Source organism: Anomalospiza imberbis, chromosome 23, assembly GCF_031753505.1.
Source record: "Anomalospiza imberbis isolate Cuckoo-Finch-1a 21T00152 chromosome 23, ASM3175350v1, whole genome shotgun sequence".
Lineage (NCBI taxonomy): Eukaryota > Metazoa > Chordata > Aves > Passeriformes > Viduidae > Anomalospiza > Anomalospiza imberbis.
The window spans coordinates 3,008,473-3,033,873 of record NC_089703.1 but is presented as its reverse complement, the minus strand read 5'-3'; the positions used below and the strand labels follow the sequence as shown (position 1 = coordinate 3,033,873).

The 25,401-nt window shown below is 45.9% G+C and overlaps 2 protein-coding genes across 6 annotated transcripts; one reads left to right on the top strand and one right to left on the bottom strand.

Moving 5' to 3' along the window:
• The first annotated feature begins 874 nt into the window (after positions 1 to 874).
• Positions 875 to 8,761, top strand: MTHFR (methylenetetrahydrofolate reductase). Of its 2 annotated transcripts, XM_068171608.1 has the most exons (12): positions 993 to 1,126; positions 1,233 to 1,319; positions 2,166 to 2,404; positions 2,706 to 2,816; positions 2,973 to 3,166; positions 3,634 to 3,884; positions 4,624 to 4,758; positions 4,891 to 5,071; positions 5,461 to 5,643; positions 6,998 to 7,099; positions 7,328 to 7,447; positions 7,934 to 8,761. In XM_068171608.1, exons 3-12 carry the CDS (start codon positions 2,176 to 2,178, stop codon positions 8,129 to 8,131), a joined length of 1,704 nt encoding a protein of 567 aa, XP_068027709.1. In that variant the 5' UTR covers positions 993 to 1,126; positions 1,233 to 1,319; positions 2,166 to 2,175; the 3' UTR covers positions 8,132 to 8,761. The 2 variants fall into 2 exon arrangements, with proteins under 2 accessions (XP_068027708.1, XP_068027709.1); XM_068171607.1 differs by lacking the exon at positions 1,233 to 1,319 and having other exon boundaries at positions 875 to 1,126.
• A 976-nt stretch (positions 8,762 to 9,737) lies between these two features.
• Positions 9,738 to 24,491, bottom strand: C23H1orf167 (chromosome 23 C1orf167 homolog). 4 transcript variants are annotated; one of them, XM_068171603.1, is made up of 20 exons: positions 22,963 to 24,489; positions 22,391 to 22,417; positions 21,596 to 21,812; positions 21,246 to 21,421; positions 20,670 to 20,767; positions 20,159 to 20,345; positions 19,547 to 19,728; positions 19,052 to 19,238; positions 18,652 to 18,874; positions 17,907 to 18,076; positions 17,644 to 17,740; positions 17,125 to 17,267; positions 16,394 to 16,602; positions 15,505 to 15,649; positions 13,051 to 13,315; positions 12,390 to 12,498; positions 11,943 to 12,147; positions 11,707 to 11,842; positions 10,833 to 10,943; positions 9,738 to 10,123 (listed from the first exon to the last, which is right to left on the bottom strand). In XM_068171603.1, exons 1-20 carry the CDS (start codon positions 24,018 to 24,020, stop codon positions 10,064 to 10,066), a joined length of 4,005 nt encoding a protein of 1,334 aa, XP_068027704.1. In that variant the 5' UTR covers positions 24,021 to 24,489; the 3' UTR covers positions 9,738 to 10,063. The 4 variants fall into 4 exon arrangements, with proteins under 4 accessions (XP_068027704.1, XP_068027705.1, XP_068027706.1 ...); XM_068171604.1 differs by having other exon boundaries at positions 20,159 to 20,342; XM_068171605.1 differs by having other exon boundaries at positions 22,391 to 23,106.
• Positions 24,492 to 25,401: the final 910 nt, after the last annotated feature.

The following is a 25,401-nucleotide window of genomic DNA, read 5'->3' as shown; positions in this document are numbered from 1 at the left end:
ATGCTTGGACAGCATGCTGCTTCCCAGTGACAATTTTAAGTTTTGGCAGGTACTAAAGCAAATAACACAGATCTAAATTTTGTGGTAGCTCTTCCGTAACTGTCTGTAATCCCTACCTCATTTTAAAGGCACAGGATGGGACATTTTGCAGAGCTAAGTGGAGCTGGCTCTTCTAAACCTACTTTTACCACTGACTTGCAGTGCTGTTTTGCTCTCTGTAATGCCAAGCAAGCACAGCTGGTCTTGTTGCAAGACAGTGAGATGAGGATGGTCTCTGGTGGCCTTGTTTCCGAGCAGCTACAATCGTTGACAAAGGGTGTATCTGGTAAAGAGCTGAGTGTCTGCAATGGGACTGGCATAGGGGATGGTGTGTCTTGTGGAGAAGGCTAATGGTTGGAAATGCAGGTGTGAAGCCAGCAAGGAAAACGAAGGATAGTTTGTGGGGATGGCCTGGTCAGAGGGGATTCTGTACTTTGTTTCTGACATAGCAATAGCTTGTGCATTCTTGAGTACCTGTCCCGTTAGCACTGACTTTCCTGCCTACACTGTAAAGTAGTGCTGTGTTTTGGGAACAAACAGGATGGAAACTCTGAAGATGGATACAGTCCAAGAAGCAGCTGCAGTACACAAAAAAAAAATACCTGCTGGCATGCCCAGCCCAAGGCCACAATCACTATCAGCACTATCTAAACATATGCTTTTTATTGTATTTTTGCCAGATTTCCCATTACAGCTTACAGTGAAAGCTGGCAAAAGGGACTGATGGTGATGGTCTTGGCATAGGCTTCTTTAATCATCTGCTGCTCACCCCAGCAGTACCTGCACCGTGCAGAGACCCATGTACCGATCATACTCTTTCTGCTCCCCTCTCCAGAGCTCTCACCATGGTTAATGAGACCCAGCATACCTGCAGTGCCAGCTCTAGCTCCAGGTCTGATGGCGGCAGCAGCAGCGGAAGCGAGAGCTCCAAGGACAACTCGCGCTGCTCCACCCCCGTCCTTGACGCTGACCGCCATGAGCGGCTGCGGGAGAAGATGCGCCGCCGGCAGGATGCTGGAGACAAGTGGTTCTCCCTGGAGTTCTTCCCTCCACGCACAGCCAATGCTGCTGTCAATCTCATCTCCAGGTGAGCGCTGCAGGGTAGGAGAGGGGAGAGGGGAAGTATCTGTGGTGGAGGGCAGGGAAATAGCTAACGAGGCAGGCTCTGCCCCATGCTCTGTCTCCCCTTCCAGGTGACGAAGCAGGTAATGGGGCTGTGCTTTCCTGCTGAGGAGGGTAATGGACACCAAGTAACTGGTCTTCCTTGGAGGCCCTGAAGAGTTAAGTGTCACGGTGGGATTACTGAGTGGCCAGGTTGTTTCCCCACTCCCATGCCCTGGGAAGATGGAGTAACCCCAATGTCATGTTCTGGGTCTGAAGCACAATGCTGGGGCAGAAAAGTACTAAGTAAAAGCAGAAAATATTCCTTGATGGACAGTGTGCCAAAATCTTGAAACAGATTCCCATTTCCTTTCAATATTCATCCAGCCACTATGGTTTGTGCCTCATTACTACAGTTTTAGCCTCTGGCATAGGTATCCACATCTAGGTGCTAAATGAAAGCTGATAGGTCACAGCAGGGCTAGGAGTTATTCTGGAGTCCCAGGAGCCACCGTGGACTTACCTGGTGGAGAAAATGGTATTTCATAATTCTTTTTATAATTGCTATAAGCCAATGCCATATGTTGAACAGAAGGGCCTGTTCCACCTTGGAGCAGGAGAGAGACAAGTTAGGGAAGCCCTGTGGCCTCTACAGTTCAAGCTGGCAACAGAGGGCTGCAGCACAGTCTCCTATCTCAAAAAGAATGGGACTTGCATTGCTGTCTGTCAGAAGCTGTATCAGTCTATTGAGCATGCAGGGAGAAAGTCTGTTGTACAGAGAACACACCTCCATTGCCTCTTCTATGAAATTGTAAGCTCTTCCCCATACAGCCTTCAAGGATGGCTTTCCTTATTTACATCAGCCACTTGCTAAACCCTTAGTGCAACACTTTTGTGGTCTATCCTGTTACTGTCATCCAAGCTCTCTGCCTGCTGCTGGCATTCTAGCAGTGAGCAAGCTACTCGAGGCACAGGGAGGGGATTTGGCTATCTGGTGTAGGCTAACGCAGCTTTAAACCCCACAGGTTTGACCGCATGGGAGCAGGTGGTCCCCTCTTCATTGATGTGACGTGGCACCCTGCAGGGGACCCAGGGTCTGACAAGGAAACCTCTTCCATGATTATTGCTAACACTGCAGTGAACTACTGTGGCCTGGAGACCATCCTGCACATGACATGCTGCAACCAGACCAAGGATGACATCACAGGGCATCTGCAGAAGGCTAAGCGGCTTGGGTTGAAGAACATCATGGCACTGCGTGGAGGTGAATCCTTCTGTCCTGTGATGTGTAATGCAGAGGCTGTGTTGCTGTTGTGTTCAACTCCAGAGTAAAACCAGAGAAGATTTAGGGGCTCCTTCTGCAGGAATTAAATGCTGAGACTGTGTTTCACCTGAGCCCTATGTTAGCAGTCCCTTCAGCTCCAGGGCAGACAAAACCAGCCCATAGGTAAAACTGCAGATTTGGGAGTTCATCTGTCTTCCTTTTGATACCAGGGTTTTACAGAACTAGCAGATCTGAGTTCAGCAAACAGTTGGAGAGAGCTGTGGATTTGTTCTCTTTTCAGATCCTGCTGGTGAGGAATGGGAGGAAGAAGTAGATGGTTTCAACTATGCTGTTGATCTGGTTAAGCATATTCGCAATGAATTTGATGATTACTTCGACATCTGTGTGGCAGGTAAATGCCTTCTATTGCAGAGTGTCTGAGACAGGGAAATTAGCTCAGCAGTCCCTCCCTGGACCTGGGCTGTGACTGTACAATCAGACTGGATACTTCCTGATTTCTTCATATTGTCCTGACCACATTTTTCATTTTTTCCCCTTCTCCCCAAAGGCTACCCCAAGGGTCATCCTGAAGCAGAGAGCTATGAGGCAGACCTGAGGCACCTGAAGGAGAAAGTCTTTGCTGGAGCAGACTTCATCATTACACAGCTTTTCTTCCGACCAGAAACCTTTCTCAAGTTCATGAAGGATTGTCAAGCCATTGGCATTACCTGCCCCATTATTCCTGGCATCTTCCCTATACAGGTGAAATCCAGTAATTTGGATTTAGGGAGGGAATAAGGATCTAGGATGTTAGGTATTTTTGGGTCAGGGCCTGAGACAGGTCTGTAAATATCCTCCACAAAATGTCAGGGAAGAGAGACTGCTGAATGTAATAAACCTGTTGGTGGTTTGTGAAATTAAACTCTTAGGCAGCTAATAACAAGCTGAAAAGGTTTCTTGTGCCCATATGGCAAAAAGAGGTATAAAGGACAACGGCCTGCAAGTCCTGAGATCACTGTCAGTATGCTGGGCTCAGGCAAGGACGTGGGGAGAAATCACCTAAAGTGACATGACCTGGACTGTGTTACCATCCTAGAGATGAGGCCTGGGAGTTGATTCCAGGAGCCCCAGTTCTAAATCTCCTGCCACAAAAATTGAGATAAAGTACCTGTGTTAATGGGATGACAAAAAAGGGTCTTGGAAAAATTATAATCTGCATCCTCATGCAGGGTTACCACTCCCTGCGCCAGCTGGTGAAGCTCTCTAAGCTGGAAGTGCCTCAGGAAATCAAAGATGTGATTGAACCCATCAAGGACAACGATGCAGCTATCCGGAACTATGGGGTGGAGCTGGCAGTGTCCATGTGCAGGGAGCTTCTGGACAGTGGAATGGTGCACGGGCTCCACTTTTACACCCTCAATCGGGAGGTGGCTACGACCGAAGTCCTGAAGCGCCTGGGCATATGGAAAGAGGACCCAAGGTGAGCAGAATGTGTTGGCTTCTGTTAGTTCCACTTTTCTGTCCATCTGTCCATCCATCCCATCCACTGAAGGTACAAATAATGGATGGGTCAATACCTCTACTCTTTTTTTCCTTTTTTTTTTTTTTTCCTTTTATCACCTTTTGCATTTAGTAGTTCACGTTTCCCACAGATCTCCAACAGAAGCTGGGAGGAATAGAAGAAACAGGCAAAGGAGGAATTTGTTTCAGTCAAGTAGCTTTAATGTAGGCATTGTGGGACTTTAAAAACCCAGAGCTTAGAGCTGCCACTTGGAAGAAGCATGTTTTTGACCACAACCCCTTACAGGCTAGGGGTATGCTCCCACTGTGGATTTCTAGGGTTCTCTGCAGCTGAGAAAGGGACTTCTCTCTGAGTCCACAGGCTTTAATGCAGACAGGAAGAAGCAAAGGAAAATTAACCGCTGTTTTTTTATTCTTCCTTGAAGTAGCTGCCCATTGTGCTTTGCCCTTACCTTTTCCAATTTCAGGTGTCAGTCCTGTACCTTAACATTAAATAGACCCTACTGAGGGTGAGGGAACTGAGTAGGAAATATTTTCCATAAAGAAAGAGGAGTTCCCTGTCTTCCTTCTTGACAACCAGAACTCTTCTCAGCCCCTGTTATTTCTCCCCAGGGGCAAATTGCACCATGGGAAAGGCTTCCAGCCTTTAATGGAAAGTCAGCAGAGGAACTGTGTTAACATCTGCTCATCCCATGCAGGCGGCCTCTGCCCTGGGCAGTCAGTGCTCACCCCAAGAGAAGAGTGGAAGATGTCCGGCCAATCTTCTGGGCCTCCAGGCCGAAGAGTTACATCTATCGAACGCAAGAGTGGGATGACTTCCCCAATGGCCGATGGTAAGCTGTCAGTGCAGTAAGGCAGAGCTGGGTTTTGTTGTGTACTTCTCTTGCTGGTTGGCTGTCATCCTGCATCACCGAATCAGCTCACTTTCATCAGTGACTTCAGGTCTGTCTCTTCTCCCCTTACAGGGGTAACTCCTCCTCTCCAGCTTTTGGGGAACTGAAGGACTATTACCTCTTCTATCTGAAGAGCAAGTCTCCCCGCGAGGAGCTTCTGAAGATGTGGGGAGAAGAACTGACTGGTGAGGAAAGTGTCTTTGAGGTGTTCACATGTTACATCACTGGAGAGCCCAACAGGAATGGGTACAAGGTGAGAGGCCAGGAAGGGGTGGTCAGTATGGCACAAACAACAGTGCACACTTTCTCTTGTTCCTGGTACCACATTGTTTTTCTAAAGAAGAATTGGCACTTCTCTATCCAAAAGGATTTCCTGGCACGCTGGTTGAAGGGGGTCCAGCAGCCAGAGTTAAGGCTCAGCACAAAAGAAAAGATGCTACAGTATGACAGGACTAGTAGTGATTGACTTCAGCAGTCATTCTTACAGTTGAGCATATCCTAACCCTTGAACCAAACCTGGGAATTCTCTCCTGAAGCAGGTGTGTTTGAGCCTATTAAGGCACTGCTGAGTTGCTTCAACACCCAGATGGTAATCAAAGGGTTGTTACATCCATTGTGAGCCATCCTTTCTCCTCATGGTAGGTCACGTGTATGCCTTGGAATGACGACCCTCTTGCTACTGAAACCAACCTTCTGAAGGACCAACTGGAGAAGGTCAACAGACGAGGAATCCTGACCATCAACTCCCAGCCAAACATCAATGGCAAGCCATCCACAGACCCCATTGTAGGCTGGGGGCCCAGCGGAGGTTATGTTTTCCAAAAGGTACTTACTGTATTACTCTGGGCTAGGCAGCAAAGAATTTGACCTAGTTTGGTCTCTCTTAGGCTGGGAGGTCCCAGGCTTACAGCCACATAATCTTTCTGCCTGTGCCTTATCTTACTGCGTTCTTGGTGAGATAAGGCAAAGCTCCTTTGGTGTCTTAAGAGCCATAATGCCACCTCTATGGCTGACCTCACAGCTATTTTCCCCCACCTCAAAACATCTATTGAACATCTGCAGTTTCATGGTTTTATTCTCAGCAAGTAATTACTGATAATTTATTTCTAGAGCAGAGCTGTGACATTTTATATATACACACGTGCCTGCCCCCTGCATCTGATTCAGTGATGCACAAAGCACCCAGATTTTCCACGGAATAGAAATCAATGAGGTGATTCCATTTATCTGTATCTGGTGGTATCTCTACCACCCAGCATCTCATGGTGATAAAGAGATAGTTAAAGATTTCCTCTGTCCTTCTCTGTGTCAGAGTTCTCCACAGTTGCCCCCAGCCCATGCACTGTGCTGTTTAGACAACTGTCACGTTCCTGCCCTGGCCTGCAAGCAGTCATGCCTGCCATGCCTGTCTCCCCCTGTCAGGCATTTCAGGCCCTAGAGCCTTGTCTAATGGCTGTGATAGGACTATCCCATCAAGGTAAATGCCAGGCAAGTAGCTCATACTGGAAGACAAAGCATCCTTGTTCAAAAGGGATCCAAACCAGTAAAGCCAGAGACCAGCAGATGGCAAATGCATTTATGTTTTCAAAGGAAGAAATTCCCCTGAGGTGAGGGAAATCCATCATCTCATGCAATTGCCAGGAAATGGGGGGAGGGGAAGCAGTTGTTGGGAGCAGCCAAGCACAGAATGTAGTTGTATAAGCACAGGGGGAGAATTGTGAACAAAAGATGAGGACAGGGACTGGTGCTTGGGACAGACCAGCTGAGACCCCAGAGTTCTGCTCTCACCAGGTTGGGCTGCCTTGGCAAGACACTGCTATAAAATAAAGATTAAACTCAGGCTTCTTCCAGGCATTCTGGCAGACTGCTTCCTTGTGCAGCACTTGTGGTAACTCTGGAGTTTGTTCCTGCCTGTCTACTTAGGTGGGTGCAAAACAGGAAGCGTGTAGCTTTCTTGAGTGCACTCTTCCTGGGCTGTTCCCTCTACTCTCCCCAATTATTTTATTCCCTAGCTCACTTAATAATTTACTCTTGCTCAAGCCTCTGTAGTATGTGTTTCTGGGAATGAACCTACAAGGCAGCCCAGACTCTACAAATGTTGTCGTTTACCTGTATTTGTCCAGTTCTGTTGTGATTTAAGGCTCTGATTCTCTTCTCCCTTCTCCATCCCTCCCTGCAGGCATACCTAGAGTTCTTCACCTCCAGCGAAATAGTCACAGCACTGCTCAAAGTGCTGAAGAAGTACGAGTTGAGAGTGAACTACCACATTGTTAATGTCAAGGTAAGGCCGTTATTCACAGGACACTTTCCTTTCACCACCTTGGGAGAGAGACAAATACCAAATATTCAGACATGAGGGCTGATGAAGGGAAGGGAACGTAAAGCACATCACCTGTGGTGTGCAGCAGCTGTCTGGTCCCTAAACAAGGAGAGAGTAAAAACACTTTTTCCAACTAACTCAGTCCCTCCTCCAGCAGTTGTTTCAGAAAGGTTTTCCTTCCTTTGGCAGGGCCAGAATATCACCAATGCTCCAGATCTGCAACCCAATGCTGTCACCTGGGGTATCTTCCCAGGAAGGGAGATCATCCAGCCCACTGTGGTGGATCCTGTAAGCTTCCTCTCCTGGAAGGTGAGTCCTGCCTTCTCTTGGATACATTGCTGTGATGCCCTGGAAGTTCGGAGGGTCTGGTTTAGTTTTAGTCTCTGACACTCCTCACACTTGGGGGCTGTTGCTATACTGGCTTGCAGAGGTACAGGTCTTGCTCCTCCTGCTTCCTCAGCTCCAGCAGGAGCTGTTGCCAGACACAAAGCACCCAGTAATGGGGATTGAGAGCTGCTACTGTCACTGTACCAGGCCTCAGAGTGCTGGACAGTGGCTCTTCCTCCCCTCTTACACATAGAGGGGCAGCATTGAGCCATCCATTGTACTGCAAATGTGTCTCCTTTCAGCTCTGAGCACTTTCCACTGACTGGAAAGCATAAGGCTCCTTGCTCAACTCTTGCCACTTTTACTGTGAAGAAACAAGCCACGGTCTGGCCAGTCATGTGTAACGCTGGGTATCCTAAATTAAGTAACACGAGGATGTTTCACAACTGTTTTTTGTTCCCGTGGCAGGATGAGGCCTTTGCGCTGTGGATCGAGCAATGGGCCAAGCTCTATGAAGAGGAGTCACCCTCTCGCATGATCATCCAGTACATCCATGACAACTATTACTTGGTCAACCTGGTGGACAATGACTTCCCACTAGAAAACTGCCTCTGGCAGGTTGTGGAGGATACTTTTGAGCTGTTGAACTCTCCAACTCAGCAGTGAAAATTCTTCTCATCTCTTACTTCCTCCTCCCACCCACTGACTTCGGGGAAAGCAGCAGCTCCTGTGTTGACAATGAACACACTCCGAAACCACGGGGCAGTGCTCTGATCTACCCACACTTTGTGCTCTTCTGTCCCCAGCACAAAGGCTCCCTGAGCCATTCTCACTGAACATTAGCCAGAACTACCTGAACCTCTCAGCTGAGGCTCCAGACTAAGCCCAAAGGCCAGGGTCTGCAGGATGAAGAGCTGCTAATCATGGTTATGCTAATTACAGTAACAGAAAACGAGATTCTGGTAATTTTCCTGTGCCAGAAATGCGGGCAAGGGAACACAAACACTCTTGTCAGCTGTAGCTATGCAAGGGGATTATATCAACAGTTACCAAACTGGAAAAGAAGGTCAAATTGCTTTTATATTGCACTCTTAAAATGTGTTTCTTCACAATTGCTCATCAGGCACTTTTGCACTCACTCCAGAAGAAGGTTCAAATTTTCTTCCTAACTTGTCTCCTTGTATTGTATTTCCTGTTTTCTTTTTGATAGGACTATGGGAATTTCCATTCTTGATAAGACTAAGTAGGAATCCCACTATTTCCTAGATTACATACAATAAAATACATGCATACAAATGTCTCTTTTACTAGGCCATGCTCTAGCAGAGATTCATGTTTTTTGCTTAATTAATCACCTGGCACAAGGGAAAACTTTAAGAAAATCAATTGTTTCTGGGGCAGCTCTGCCTTCACTTTCAATGCAAGTCCTGAATATGGCCCATGGTGGAGCGGAGAAAGTGTAAATCCTAGAATTTACCAAAAGTAACCAGCTACACCATTTAGCTCAATTCTGCAAGGTCACATATTCTTTTCCAGTGCCTGTAGGGAAAGATAAGCTTAGGTCAGTAAAGATAGGTTATCTTAATGACTCTTAACAGCCTTAGGCCTCAAGACATTGGAATAAGGGGTTGGGGAAGCTGCTGAGGCTGCTTTGTGTACTTAACAATCCTGCAAAGCTGCCACAGGCAAGGAAAACTACCTTGGAGTAGTTCCCAGTGGGATTTCAAGATCCCCACCATGCTGTGAGCATCTCTTTCAAACAAGCAAGGAAGAAAAGCCTTTTCCAGATTGTTCAGACCCTCTTGTTACAGCTGTCTAAGACCGGGCTCATATATCCAGGGTAATTATAAGGCATCAATCATAGAGGCAAGTAATGGGAAGGCTGGGGATCGGACACGCCTGTCTTGCCTGAGCAGAGCTTTTGGTGCTCAGCTGTTCCCAGCAGGTTTCTTCATACCTTGCCCATTCAGCACAGAAATGAACCAGCAGGAAGCAGTCAGGAGGTTGGCCACCCACTGAAAGGCTTAATGAAGAGCTGATGGACCTAGACAGGGGGAGGAGGTGGGAGCCATGTGGAAATCTCCCCCCCCTCCAGGGTAAAAGCCAAATCTAAAAATAAAAACCTGTGTTTGCACCTACCCAATCCAGACTTTGAAATCAACAGGATCCAGCACCCGCAAACTCCTGCTCATCTCTAAGACTGTATTTGCATACCCACCCCTTGATACCAAGCTCCTGTCCAGGGAAAAACACAAAGTAAAAGGAAAGCCTGTAAGGCTTTTTTGACCTTTAATCAGAACTCCAGCAAAAGCATGGTCCAGAGAAGAAGAAAATGCAACCTCACAACTCTTAAGTAACTTCTCTATTTGTGTGGCTAAGGAGGTAAGATACAAATCTTTTAAAGAGGACCTTTCACTAGGTACCATCTCTTCCTGGTTGTTCTTTGGCTGTCATCCCTCTGACTGGCAGCACTGCTTTTATTGTAAGAGCAGAGTGTTCTTTCTTGACAGCACAGGACCACCTCTTTGTTGTGACAGGAGCTGTATCCTCCACGTGTCCTGAATTGAGCATCAGCAGCTGCAGGCAGCCCCCCTCCATTCAGCAGGATCCTTTGTCCTTACACTGGAATGCTGTGAGCTGCCACCACCTTCCAAAGGCCTGAAAGAGGAAAGTGTACAAATCAAATACTTAGGTTACCCTTGAGGGGCTGCAGCCATTCTTACAGAACCCATAAACATAGCTTTCCTTCTAGCAATGGCTCTGCCAACTGCCTTACCCTTCACTCAAAACCCTTCCCTGTCTCTCCTGGAACCAATATGGGGCATGCAGAGTACAAATCAATGTGAGAGAAGAAAGATCAGTGCCCTCTAATTTCAGTACCTGCTCCTGTCTCCTTAAAGGAGGCCCTAAAACTGCATGAATCTTCAGGAGGCAGGCAGAGGAGGAAACTGGATATGAGTTCTAAGGCTTTGCCTGCTCGCTCAAATTGACAGTGTATTTGCTTGCCCCTGGATGCAAGTCAGCACAGTCCTCCTGCACAAATGTGGAGCCTGTTTCTTCCCTGAGTGGGGTCTCAAGAGGCAGGGGATTAGGGGATTAACATCACTAATAACAGCAGGGAAGGGGGCACATGTCGGGGAAATTGACTCCTGACACAAAGCTTTGAAAAAAACCCATAGATGAACCCATGTAAAGCTGGAAGCTTTTTTTCCTTTTTTACTGGCAAGTCCCATTCCTTGCTGTATTCAACTTCTCCCTAAGCAAGTGCATTGTGCAGAGAGAGAGATATAGGGAACACCAGTTGTCCCTTTGGGGTGCTTTTTGTACCACTGAGGTCCACTGAATTGAAGAAGGCATAAATGCTTACCTGAGACAGGAGGCTCCTGGCTTCCTCCTCCAAAAGCTTCTGCACCACACAGCTTTGCAAGTAGCTTCGTCTCCACACCCTCCAGGCATTTTCTATCAGCCGCTGCTGGTCCTGTCAGGAAAAGAGGCAGCACACAGGTTAATTGGGCTCTGGCAGGCACATTACCACACTTCCCTCCACTCCCACCGTGTTCCAGTTGCTTTCCCAAGTCCCTCTTAAAAGACTTTGCATTGGTAACAAACAGAGCGGACTAATAACAGAGCTCTAGCTGAACTACTCTCTCCAGCACAGTGTGGCTAAGTAAGTCCCAGTACCCTGGGGAGAGGACAATGCCCCATTGTGCTCCAGCACAGCTCCTCAGTGACTATGGATATGCTCACACTATACAGGCATCATCTTGTTACCTGGGCAGGCCAGAGCACATCTCATGCAGCTAATGCCCAGGAACCAGGCAGAACATGGGTATGAACAGAAGGGGAAGCCAAATGACAGCTCTTGGTAAACTGTGGACACCAGTATCAGGACGTATCAGGGATGATCAGGGATGTATCAGGAACACAGATGATGACAAAGATCATAATAACTGCTGTGAAATTTTTGCACAGTCTACAGACAAATCTAGACAAATTCTGTTTCAGCTTCCCATCTGTAAGGGCAAAGCACAACTAAATCTGTGGATATGCCAGTCTGTCAAGCTGATGTTTCAAGAAGAACAATGGAAAACTAGCCACAGCAGTAAACCAGGATTTCTGGTGCATACTGGCATTTGTTAAACCCCCATGTCTCATCTCCCAGGATGCATGGGAGGCTATAGGCAGAGAAGACTTGCCCAGTAACACCCATCACTGCCACCCCAGTGGTACCGGACACTCACCAGCACCTGAGCCAGTATCACCACCCTGCTGGCTTCCCTCCACTGATGCCATCCCCTTGCCAGACAGAGCAGTTTCCTATCATGCAGGCACTGGCGCAGTACCACTGTGTGATGCCACCACTTCAGATATTTCCTCCTGCAGGCAAAAGAAGCAAATAAGCTTTACCAGCCATACAAGGGAGCCCTTCCCTGATGGTATCAGCAAGAGGAAGCCCAGAGCCCTGCACTCCACTTACCCAAGCCACTTCTTAGCCCACTCCTCCAAGTCCAACTCTGCTGTGTTCTCCTGGATCCCTGCATGTGCACGAGAGGGTGCTACCACATCAGGTCTCTCCAGCAACCTTTCATCCCTTTTTTGGCTCCTGTAGATCACCAGCCAGTGCTGAATGGCACTGGGAAAAAGTCCACTTGGTGCTGAATCTTCTCTGCCTCTTCTGCTTTCTAAGAAACAAAAGAGGAATCACACAGGAGTTAACTTTGGAGCTAGAGAGGGAGTCATCAGAGCTGCCATGAGCCCTTAGTCCTTCAACTCCTGAACACAGAAGAAATCCTCTAAGTTTGATTGCCATGAGCTCCTACTCCACAGAGGAATCCCAGTCATTAAGCTGGCAAACACCAATCCTCTTCCCTCACACTCCCCACATGGGTCTGTGAAAGGAAAAGAGGAGGGAGAATCTTCTTACTTGTGGGCCAAGAGAGAGACATCTTCCTGCTTTTCCTAACACCTATGGGGGTACTGCGCTGCCGTAAGCACTGGGAAAAGGCAGCTGCTCTGGTCCAGAAGTTGCAGGCCTGCAAACAGAAATAACACAGCTGCAGCCAAGAGTAAACATAATGCACACAGCACTCACACAAACCAGAGAGACAGGCTCACAGCTCTGCAGGTAGCTTAATGTGCTAGACCCCAGGCTGGAAACTGCACAGATGAGATCCCAGCAGGACTGACTCAGCCCTTCCAAATCAATGGACCTCTTTGTAGTTTGCTAGCTGTGAGTCTTTTGAAAAAAAGCTGAAACTCTGGCAGCTCACTCTGCTCTGCAGGGACAGTGATTATCCCATCTTATCTTTGAGCAGAGAGGAAGGAGTGCTCTCATCTCTCTGGTCAAAATGTCCCCTTTCCTTATTGCTGTGCTCCATATGGTTGTTGCACTCAGTGCCAGATTATGGTGATGAAGTTGTGTGAAGAATTTCACAGCAGGGACTAAGCAGTCACCACAAATCAAACCAGGTTTTTATACAAGCCTTGTCACACTATCTCAGTGCCTCATGACTCACTGAGTTAATATTAACTGTCTCATAGGGACCTTTATCTTCTCATACTTAGGGAGCTTTATCTTCTCTTACTTGTTTGACAGTAGCCACAGATCCCAGGTGCAGGGCTTGCTGTCCTCTTGTAGCCACTCGCCAGCGGTGACAGGCTTTACCTGGAGAGGGCTCCTGCCACTTGTGGTTTCTCCCTCCTGGCACTTGTTCAGCTCTCCAGAGTTTGTCCCTCCATTTAATAAAGCTCACAACCAGGAGACGGTGCTCTCTGACTCTTTTAAAATAAGAGAGGGCTTCATGCTGCCTCAGTTTACATGCAGTGACTTGGGCCCAAGTGACAAGGCACCTGAAAAACAGTTCCAAGCACAGAAAATAAGCAGATGCCTAAAGTAACAATTCCATGTCAGACCAAGTTTCACCTTCTCACCCTGCCCTGCAGTATCCCACATAAATGGCCAAAGCAAGCCAAAGAGCATTCAACAAGAAAAAAGCCTGTTCCTATTACTCCTGCAATCAATATTTATGCATTGACCTCTATACTACTTATTTTTCCAGTGCCTCATCTTTGGGAGGTGCAAGTTCAGATTCTTCGACTATCTTTCTGCTGAAAACCTGCCCTCATTTTGCTTCAAGTTTCCAGCATTGTTACCTCTCACCTACTCAAAGCCCAAAAGACTCTGCTTACCTCTGGCCATTTTAGCATTTCCTCCTCTTCAAAGGCCCCTGCAAACTGAATCCAACCTTACACTACACTTTTCCTTTGCCTACAAAACAAATGCTTTTCCTAGGCTGCCTTGCCAATACACATAGTCAGTCCCTCTCACAAAAAAAAAAAAAAAAAAAAAATTAATTAGCCAGTCTTCAGTCTATCTCTGTGCTACCAGCTGACAAGAAAGATGGTGCTTGATGAAGGCTTTTTCATTTTTTCATTATGGAATGAGAGTAAAACTGTTAAAATTTCCTTCAGCATGGAACCCAGCAGATTCCTGAAGTCTGCTTGCAGCATTTATGACAGCCTCTTGTTGTCAAGATTCAGATTTTGTTTCTTGGCTGTCACAAACTAAGGCCCTGCATATGTGGGATGTGCAACTAGAATCTTCACAAAGACAATTTTATTCCAAAAAATCAACAACTTCAGGAGTTACTATTATCAGTCCTGTAAATCTACACCCACGATAATCTCTCTGTATCTTGCAGGCTGATGCACAGGAGGCCAGTCTTCCTCTGCAACCAGAGAATGCAATCTGCTTTTAACTCTGGCTTATCCTTTTGGTTCCTTGTTCCATTTGGACCTTCATTATGCAAATCACCCCACTGCACCACAGGTGTGAATATCCTGTGCCTGGCAGGCTTTTTGGAAGATCAAGAGAAGCTATTCCAGGTTATCCTAGCATGAAAAATGCCCCCCTCAAAAGATACAGAGCTCATCCAAGTGAGAAATTAGAAGCACTCTCGTCAAAGGAGACTCAGAAGGAAGACATACTCAACAGGAAGGAACAACATTAAGGGCTTCTCCTAAATACAATTCCCACGAGGGAGCCACACAGATAGATTTGCAGAGGAAAATGCAATTGGGTGGGGTAAGTGCAGAGTCTAAACATCATAGCCACCAAAGTTTTACCGGGCTTTTAGCTGCTCTTTCCTCTGCAGATCTTTGTGTCCTCTCAGTCTGAACCTGCAATTCAAAAGAAAACCTGATAGGGCCAAACCTGCACTTCTCATGCCTTAAATGAACCCTTGGCATAAATAATGTTATTCATTCTTATAGTCCTGAATTATTTTAGAGAAACACTTCAACAATCTTGGTTCACTACAGCTGGACACTTCTCTGCACTTCAGGCAGGCACTGGCCTCATACAACATAAACTACCAACAAAACTGTTTCCAATGAGAAGGCCACTGAACACAGTTAAGAGAGAAAAGAAATTAAATTCTTGTGTTTTGGGGATCTGCCAATATAACATAAGACTCAAAGACAGACTACAGCTTCACCTATATTATAATAACACCAAGATGAGTTGAATATCACAGTTCTCCCTTCATAAGCTTTATACTGCTTTGCTGCAGGAACAAATCAATCTCAACTTTTCACATTAAATTAAAATCAACACACTGTGTCCAGAATCCTAAAAGACTAACTTTGTAAACATCGTATCTCTGTAAGCTCTCTGCCCACCATTCCTTTCAGCAAATACTGAAGTGCAAATAAGGCTTTCATTTTTGAACTACACAAATTTGTTTGCATCTCTCCCTTGCTTAGTACACAAATACCACCCTGCATAACTAAGACTGAATACGAGTTCTGGAAGGAAAAGAATTTTTGAATGGGAAAAATGAGGTGGGGTGTGATGCTTTAGGTAAGAGACACCTTAATATAGACATCCTCAGGGAAGTGCTCCTACAGAAGCTCCATTTATACATAAGCTATCCACACTTTCAAACACAAGCTCTGCTCTTAATACAGTGGATACTACTACATAAATTGCTCTTCATGCAGAGCTTCCCTTGGAAATGCTTTGAGAGCAAGACACAAACCTGTGCAGGAGAAGACACTCCCAGAATAAAACAGCATATTTCTGCTTCTTTGTTTGGTCATACCATGTCTGCAGGACCAGCCTCTTCTTCTCTTGGCAGTTGTGCCAAGCCCATTGCTGCTGCAGTTCTTCCAGAGCATGCTTCCCTGCAAGAGAGCACACCTTCCTGAGCTCAGCCCAATGACTGTTTTCCCATTGCAGAGTCCAGACAAGAGCAAAGAATACATCTCCTGCAAACACCAAATGGGACCTAACTTGCTAAGATTTCCTGTCCTCTCTTTAGAAGCTAAAAAGACTTTTCAATTCACCTTGTAGTTTTTTGTCTGCAAGGCAGTAAGACCTTCTTTCAAATTTTCCCTGCAAGAGATCATAGATTACTTCCATTCTTATCTGCAAGGAAGTTTTCCATTAAAAATTGGGAGTTTTTCTTCCCTGGCACAGTGCAAGTACTTAGAGCACATGGAATTCCTTGAGGGATCAGGATTGTTAAGCCACCCCTAAAGATACACCCTGTTCCCACTGAAGCAAAACCTGACTGCTTGGTCTGAGGAGATGTGTTCAAACTTAGAATGCTGCACGGAAGTCTTTTTAGCTCCCCAGCTGCTAAAATACACTGCTTGAACACTCTTTTGTGCAGGTAGTGCAGGTAGAAGTGTCAAGGGAGCATCTTCCCTAACATACAGCATGACAAAACAGTAGATCACATGTCCTACTGATAGCCAGAAGAATGCAGTGACACATGCACCTACTAACTCCTGGAGTAGTATGTGCCTTTCCAGAGGAGCAGTGCACACAATTATAGCCAAAAGTGTGACCTTCTCCATCCCAACTATTCCAAGAACTTCTCTCTTCTACAGACACAAGTGATGCAGTGGGATGGGGTAACTCACTTTGCCAGCAGGAATGCCAACGCCACAGAGCATCAGCAGTCATCTGGTGAACATGACACCTGAATCTCCGGTCAACTTCCACTTTCTGGGCCAGTCTCCTTTTCCACAGGTTGAAAGCCATCTGGCAGCAATGAACTCCATGTTTTAGGGCTGCTGCTGCTTTTTGGTTCTTATTCTCCATGACCCAATGGTGCCAGCTGAGAAAGGCTCTGAGAAGGACAAAGGCCGCTGCACTGACTGCAGGAACAACTCACAGAGATACACATCTTTGTAATGGAAAATTTAACAACAAACATATACACGAGGGAGTTTTGGAAACACATCTGATCTGTTAACATACTTTCCCCATTAAAGGTCAGGGGAAATGATGGACAGGACAAACTGTTCAGAGTAAGGTTTTCTGTCCTGGCTGTGCCAAGCCTGTTGTGCTCTTAAGCTTTGGATTCAACAGAAAGCAAGGCCAGTTCAGTGGATAGGAAGTTATCAGGACTTGTTATCAGCAGAGCTGGGCTTGCTCTAATTTGTGAGACATTCCATCAAACCAGAAATTATTGTGCTCCTACATAGTAATTTTGAAGCTGAAAAACTCCAAAATAATGGGCTGCAAAACTCCCACTGAAGACAAAATAAAATAGCTAGAGGAAGAATTTTTTCCTTTTTTTAAATTAAAGCAAGTATAAAGCTTTCAAAACAGAGAGGTTTAGGAAACTTCTGGAAAGCATGATCCCTACCGAGCCAGCCGAATGCGCCTGCAGTACTGCTGGGCCTTAACATGATGCCGAGTTCGAGCTGACCAGACAATGAAGCACCTCTGCAGGCAGTATTTCTCTGCTTGCTGCCAGCAGCTCTTCACCTCCTTGTCAGAACTGCAGCCCTGTAATCCAGAAAGGCAAAAAAGGGCCTTGAACTGCCGTTATATCAGTTACTCCACACAGCTCAGCCATCTCTCCTTGCCACTGTCACTTCTGTGATTGCCCAGCTCTGTCACTAACCCATACACCCCACACGAACACCCAGACACATCACTTTTAAATCCTTGACACCTGCCCTACTTCCACTCAGCTGACAGATGGTAGGGAAGAGTTACCCTGAGAAAAGCCTCAATCTCCCAAATCTTCTGTTTGAGACAGAACAAAATAGCAGTGAGACCTTCCATATGCTGATACTGAAACCCAAAGGCTCTTTGCTAAATTTGAATATGCAGAAAACACTTGTATATTTACATGTTACACAGCAGTTTCTAGCCTCACCTCTTCCCACACAGAGTAACTGGTGAGAGGCTGAGAATTATTATCTGGACTCTGGAGCACTGAAGACTGGAATTGATTTCCCACAAACCAATTTCTTCTGCAAGACAAAGGTGTTGGGTGAGGAAGGAAAGAAAGAAGAAGATAAAGTCCCCTGGAAGGATGGTGTGACATGGCAAGAGGGATTATTCAGAAGGAAGGAATTCAGCCAGTCCAAACAAGGGGTCACTCCTACCAATATCCCAAAAAACCAGTTTCCAACTCACCCAGATCCAGGGAAGGAGGTCTGCAAGCACGGCTCCCCACCCAGCTCAGCTGGCAGCTCAGTGCACTGGTGGAGTTGAAGGAAAGAACTGTGACATGACACGTGTGTGACATCCTCGGCAGTCAGAAGCGAGGAGAAGTCGTGCTGGCTGCTGTCACTAAGACTGCATTCCTGCAGGTATGAAGGGAGGAGCATGCTGTGAGGTGAATGTCCTCACAGTGCAAGAACCCAGCTAACAGCTCTGACCATGCCTTTTTTTTTTTTTAAATCAAGGATTCAGGCAAATCCAAAATGCATCCAAAGGAATTGCAGGCTAGCCATGACACCTCTGGAGAGAGAACATGTAAGTGATGGGAAAGTTATTTCTATACTAATAATTTCCATACCAAATCCAGAAATACATGTTTTTCTATATTGAGAAAAGGGGAAATGAGCAAATGCACTGTCTCAGTGAGGAAGCTCTTTATATCTCATCCCTTGCAGCCACAAACAGAAGCAACTGTACAAGGGAAGCTCACTAGCTTAGCACCTTCCCACATCTCTAAATGATGAACCAGAAAAGGAACAGAGAGCATTGACTTTACACTTTCAGATTTCATTTCAGCTTCAAGACCCCACAGATTCAGCACTAAATTTTAAGCACAGTTTGCTGATGACAATACTATGTTGAAGCAGAAATTTTTCCCCTGAAAAATCCCAGCAATTTAATACCTCAGAGCAGTCTAGGTGTGCCAAGACCTTCTCACCTTTTCCAATGAGCTTTGAGAGGTCAGAGTAGCTGGTGCACTGCTGTCAAAGCCAGAAGATGTTGAGAGGTCCTCAGGAAACAGCATGGCAAGAGGTTCCTCATAGACAGCACTATGCAAGTGCTTAGAACTTTGTTCAATTGTCTTCAGCATGAGATACTTTTGGTGCCATAATTTCAGAGTTTTTCTGAGTTTACACTGTTCCAAAGTCTGAGAGAAAGAACTGAGACAGAAGATACTGAGACAGCAAAGTGACAGAGGAAGAACACCAGAGGGGGTGACTATCACAGACACGATGGATAATAGATAGGGTAAAAGGGGCTCTAGCAAAAGGTTCAGAAAATCAAGCAGACACTACTAATGGGGGCAGGGCTCCAGCGACTGGCTCTTCTGCACTCACTCAGCCTTGTGATGCTCACACAGCCTTGTTTTCCACAGCAGATATACTCTCTGCAGCTTCAGTTTTTGGCAGAAGTCATCAAAAGAATAGAGTGTTTTTTCCAGAAACTGTCTCTCTCCAGTCCATGATGTCTGACCTTCATGCCTCTTTGTCACAGTCTTGTCAGCTACTGAGCTCACAACTGCTCCTTAACCAGTTACATAAAGGAACAAGAGATTGTTTGTCTCAAGGCATTCCAACCCAGCCCAGCCCAACCCTCAAATTGCTTCTTTTCAGCAAGGTTTAAGAGTTTACATTTGGTTTATGATGCAGAGCGACAAATCTCCCTGTAGCTTCATTGACACACCCAGAACCAGTCCTCTGCCCACTCTGGTTTGTTCATACCCTGTATCATCTGAGCCCCTCTGTTTTCAGGTTGCTTTCAAGTGCACAAGAAGAGGAAGGAGCCTAAGCACCTCTAAAGCTTAGATTCTGCACAGACCCCAAAATGCTCACCATAATGCTGCCTCCATCGTAGGAGGAAGAGGTTCACCACTGCCTGCTTATCACCTCCTCTGACCTGCAGCATCTCAACCCACTGCTGGAAGTGCTTCCTCAGTGATACTGCTCTGAGATGGGCCAGGTTGCACCTGTCAAGTGCCTTCTGCTCAACAGTCTCCTTCCATGTACTGAAGCACCTGAGAATACCAAAGGAAAATGCTGAAAAACACTTATACAAGCTTATGTGTTCTTCCTGAGACTGGGTTTAGTTTAGGAAAGACAGACACAAGCTGTCCCCTGAGCTTCTATTTGTTTATTTCAGTAAAAAGCCACTGTCATGCTTAGAGCACAGCCCCACAGTGGCTGCTCTTGGGTTTGGTCTCTCAGGACATCAAAAGTCGGGACAAAAAAGTTTTGGCAGTGCACAGAAGGCAAGTCATAACATCTCTGGCCACAGCAGTTCCTTTTTATGTTTCTACCCCTATCTTCATATTTATTAACTCCTAAAACAAAAGGATAGATGGCTTTAAGACGGAATAATTATTACTGTCTGGGTTGGCTCTGTTATTCCATGGACTTTCACAGCAAACAGATTTTTCACATAAAAAACAGATCTCATCAACTCACCGGGAGACCAGGTTTCTTTGGATTTGAGTTGTCATTGTGAGAATGTCTTTCATTTCCAAGCTTTGGGAATGCCACATCCAGAAAATGTTTCGTAGCTTCTTCTTTTCCAGCAGAGCACGTGCTTCCAAAAGCCTGGCTTCCTCTTTGCTCAGCAGCTCCTTCTGCAGGCGCCACAGTCTGAAAGCTGCTGCGTCGAAGGGCAGGAAGAGATTGACAGGAAGAGAAATAACAGAAAAACTTCAAACAACTTTGTGTCACACAGCAAACATTCTCTGGCTTAAATCCAAGCTGCCAGAGGAAGGACACTTAAGGGAGGCAGCTCACATTGCTGGAGCAACAAAACTTGTAAGACATGGTGAGTGGCCATCCTCCACCATCACACATATTGGTCCACCTACTTACAGGATGGCATTCTGAAAGAGCTCAAAGCAACAACTAGACACAAACCACAAAACCTGGTGAAACAGTGAATACCTCCAAGCTGTTCCAAGGCTATGGAATGTGTGCTTACCAGCCAGCCGTCTCATGTCTCTGATTGCTTCAGCTCTCCAGCAGAACTCATCTCCTCTCTGCCCATGACGAAGCTGCATCCACAGTTCTCCCTCCATCCTGAAAGAGCCACAAACATGCTTTGACATCCAGCTGTCCAAAGAGGCACTCACAGAACAGAATCCAGGGCTTTCCTCTCCCTTTTTGTCTCAACTTGTTCTTCTGCCTTCAGAATTAGGAGTCTCAACAAAAGGCTTTTCTTTTGACACCTCTACTGCCAAACTACTGCTAGAGACTGTAGTACTGCCTGACTCCAACCTCATTTACCCCTGTATCACATATGCAGGTGATAGCTGAAGCAAAGAATTAGTACAGGAGTATTTCTGTCAGACACTCAGACTGCAAACACTGGTGCACAGAAGCTCTGAAATAGGACTGTTTAGTTCTTAACACTAAACTGCTAATTCTTGCAGTGTTTATCCACAGCAATACACCCAAGGACATGGAAACAAGTCTGCCATCATTTGAGAAAAAAATTTCCCTGTGTTTGTAGCCCCCCTTTGTCCAAGATAACAGAAAGAGAATGCTCTCTGCTTACCTATGAGCCTGCTCCACTTCCTTTGAGTATCCTGTTGCAAGCTGATGCTGAGCTGAGGTTGTCATAGTGCCTAATCTTCCTGCTCCTAAAATCCCCGCTGATGAACTTTGGGTATAGGAGTAAGGCTCAGGCTGCAGAGCTTCCTTCTTGCTCTGTTTTGCCATAGCTTCCTTCCACTGAAGAAGAAACCACATGATTAGAACAAACTGCACACAGAATATTGGAACCAGGGTCTACATCACAGAATTTCACAGAGTACACCTTCCTCCTCCCTATCTGAACAGGATTTGTGCCTTCTCTGACTGCACACCAGAAAGTTCATGGCACCACTGTCCCTAGCCAGTGCTCACCCTCTGGAAGCTGGCAGCTAGCAGAGTTGAAGCACGTCTCTGCTGGGCCACCTCCAATTGTGTCCTCCTTTGGTGCACAGTCCACTGCAGAGCACCAAAGCCCTTCTGAAGCAGCTGGTGTCTGTAAAGCTGAGTGGCTGCCCTCTTCCAAAGGATATGTCTCCTCCAGGCTTGGAAACACCTTGTTAGGATTTGTTTGTCACAAAAGTGCCAGAAACTTAAAAATGAAAAACAGAGGTGAGTTCCTGTTAACAGAAAGTAAAGTTAAACCAGCCAGGAGGTGGCAATCAGAGTTCAGCCATCACATTGTAAAGTGGTTATTTCAAATCATTCCCTTTAAAGAATGGAAAACATGCAATCTCTCACTGTAAGGAATCCTAAACTGTTGCTAAACTGGTAGCAACCTCATTCACATCTTATCCACAAATTTGAATTCCATCTCATGGTAAGTCTAGCTCTTGATCTTCTCTAACTGTGCAGTGAGCACACTGGAATTTGCTGCATTGAAGAGTAGCACTGATGATACCAACACTTCTTCATTTCTAGCAACAAGCAAGGCTGAATTTAGAAGATAGCATTGAAAAGATACAGAAATTATTTTTAGGTCCTGTTCCATTCTAAATGACAACCCTTTGAAAAGAAGAGGATGCAGCCTCTCAGCCAACCACAGCAGATTAAGGTAGGCTAAGTCCTAAGCCCAAATGTTCCTAGGGACATGACTCCTTATTCATTTTCCAGAAGTGCTCCTTGGTTAACTACCAGCACATTCATACTTAAAACACAGAGTCTTTTTACCTTTGCTCATTCACCTTCAATGACCAGCTGTTCTTTGTGATCTGCAAACACACAAGAGACAGTAATTCACAATTATTCACGCTGCTCCACTCTGTTGAAGAATTTGAGCTTGTGGCACACATCATTTTGGATGGAGACCAGAGCAGGACTGCCTCAAGATCATGTATTATGTGGGATGCCTTGGACACTGCTCCCACACAATTGCTCTGTGAATATTCTTATATACTTCAGACATAAAAAGGCACAAAAAGCCTGAAATCTCAGGGCCTGCAACAATGTGCAGAGTAAAATCCAGTTTAATGCTTTCCCTTAGCATGCAAATCAGAGAATATTAACAGGTGTTTACATTCCCAAAACAACCAAGTTGACAAGCTGGTCTTTAGGAAGAAACATGTGAGATGCAAAGATGCTTATATTGGGATGAAGAAGGACTGTAAGAGATGAGATTCTGGCCATTCAGTGACAAGAAAAAACTATAGGACAAGCATCCCCATCACTTGTACCTCAACTCTGCACCTCTAGCAAGTGGCAGAAACAAGCACAAGTAATAGCTGTGAACAGAGATGCTTCACAGTGACCACACCCTCACCTCTCTGGGCACAGTTTTCTGTGTCTGGCTCCCTTCTTCACAGCACCGTGGTTCTTTGACATTCCTTTCTACAGAACATTCTTCAGACTGCTTGAGATTGCCATCAGGTTCCAAATTCCACCAGCTGCTTTGGTAGGAGTATTTGTTTCTCCTTCTTTCTCTGCTCTTGTTCATAAAATCTACATCAGAATGTTCATTAAAGCCTTCTTCAACTGGTGTACCCAAAGGATTGGACTGGCTGCTGCCCACTGCAGCCGTTCTTCTGGCTGCTCGTGATCTGGAGTCACATACCTCTTCTGACTCTTTGCTGCACTTAACATGAGAGTTGTTGACTTTTACAGATTTAACACTAAGCTGCTGGCCTGGTCTAAACTCTTTATCTCCAGGATGAGAAGCAATGCTCACATACACCTCTGTAGGAGTCCCACACATGGCCACACCAACATTCCTCTGAGCCCCTCCCAAATCTGTCTCCAGTAACACCTGCAGACCCTCTGGATCCAGACTGGCTGAAAGCACTTTCCCCCAAGACTCAACACATAGAGACCCTCCATTAGATGTCTGTTCTCCTTTAACAACCTTTCCAGGAGAATGACTTTTTCTGTAAAGACTACCATAAAGACTACCAGTTTCCACAGATGGCTTTACCAGGGACTGGCATCTGAAGAAAGGGGAGCAATTGAAGGAGGAATCTGCTTCTGTATCCACTAGCCTGCCAGAACCCACTCCAGAAGCAAGGCTTTGTGGTTGGATGCCACCTGAAATTTTGGTTCTCCATATGTTTGAGCCAATGTATCCATATCTGTAAGAGACAGAGAGAGGCTCAGCAGGACTGAAGTCTCTTGTCACTGCACTAAGGCTCCAGTCTTTAGCAAATGGGAAACCCCACTTCAATCTTGCCTGAGCAGCACTGGTTTTTACTGCAGCTAGCTGCTCTCCCGTGGTCATGATACTGGGACCTAAATCATCAGGAGCAAAGCATGAATGGCCAATGACTGGAGAGGACTCAGACTCCAGAGGGAGGGAACCCCGTATCCCCATCAAAGCACTCTCTTGCTTAAGCCTCTGGACTGAACAGTACAAACTAGCAGAAATCTGTGAGGATTGCAAAAGAGACTGAAAAGATCAGAAATTAGATGGAATCAAGATTCCCCAGGGTCAGGGTTGAACTGTGACAAGTGTCCACACTTTCACTTGAGCTCCTTAAAGAAGGACCCACCATTAATTCATGTCTAAGAAGAGAATCTGCAGCATGAGATGAAAAACGTGCATTGACCAGTAAAGGGTTCACAGGATTCATACAAGAAGCAGCAGAAGGCTGATGCTGTTGGCTTTCCACTGGATAGTCACAATTCTTGTTCCTTCTTTCTGAACAGAAATGGTGAACGTGGGTATGGAGCAGCTACCAGCTGCCTTTGCTTCCTGATGGTGTTGTTGAGGAAAGTCAATACTCTCACTCCTTCTCCCTTCCAAAACACAAGCCTCAAGGTGGAAGTGCCTCTGGGAGAGATACAGCAGGGAACACTGATGAAGCAAGATGGGGGCTACATGAACTACACACTTAGAGCTGTGCTGCTGCAGCCTAGAGCGCAGATTATTCTGCTGCAGATTATTCTGCTGCAGCAAGCAGGAACTGGAGAACTGACTGGCAGTGTCTGGGAATGGCTGAGAAGGGCAGGAGAGATTAGTCTGTCTTCAGACTGGGATCTCTTCCCATCTGACAGAGGTGTGGTACACCCTGTGCTGCTGTCTCTGGGTTTATACCAAATGCTGCAGCCTCAGGCCAGGGATGAGAAATGTCTACTCGACTTCTAGTGCCCAAATACAGATTGAAATTCACATTCTTCTGAATGTTTCTTTGCTCTGAAGAAAAACACAAAAAAATATAAGCAAAGGACCATGAGTGTTTCCTATCTCATCTTGCCTAGTTTGCCAAGGCCTTTGGGTACTTTCCTTGTGAATTTCTTGTCTCTGATCCACCAGCCTCAGTCCTGAAAGTGTTATGGACACTACTCTCTTCCTGTTTTTCAGCAGACAATTGTATCTGGCAGAGCAGGAATGAATGAAAAGGACAGATTCAGTTCTCAACAAAAAACCTGGAAAACAAAGACTTCCAGCATTATACACTTGCAGCCTCAGAAGAAGTCTGTTGCTAGCAAGGCTGAATTATCCCAAGTTCAAGGCTAAACAGACTTATTTCTTTTTGTCTGCACTAAAGGATGAAACCATGTTAACATATCCATAAAAGCCACACTGTCCCCTAATCTGGAAGACTTACAGCATAGCTAGGAGACCTACTTTGCAGTCTAGCCACTAAGTTTGATGGTTATACATATAACACTCATGCTGAAAATGGATTCTTAAATTACTGCTAACAGGCAAGTTCAAATTGAGAGGACTGTGGTTCCATTCCCTCAGATTT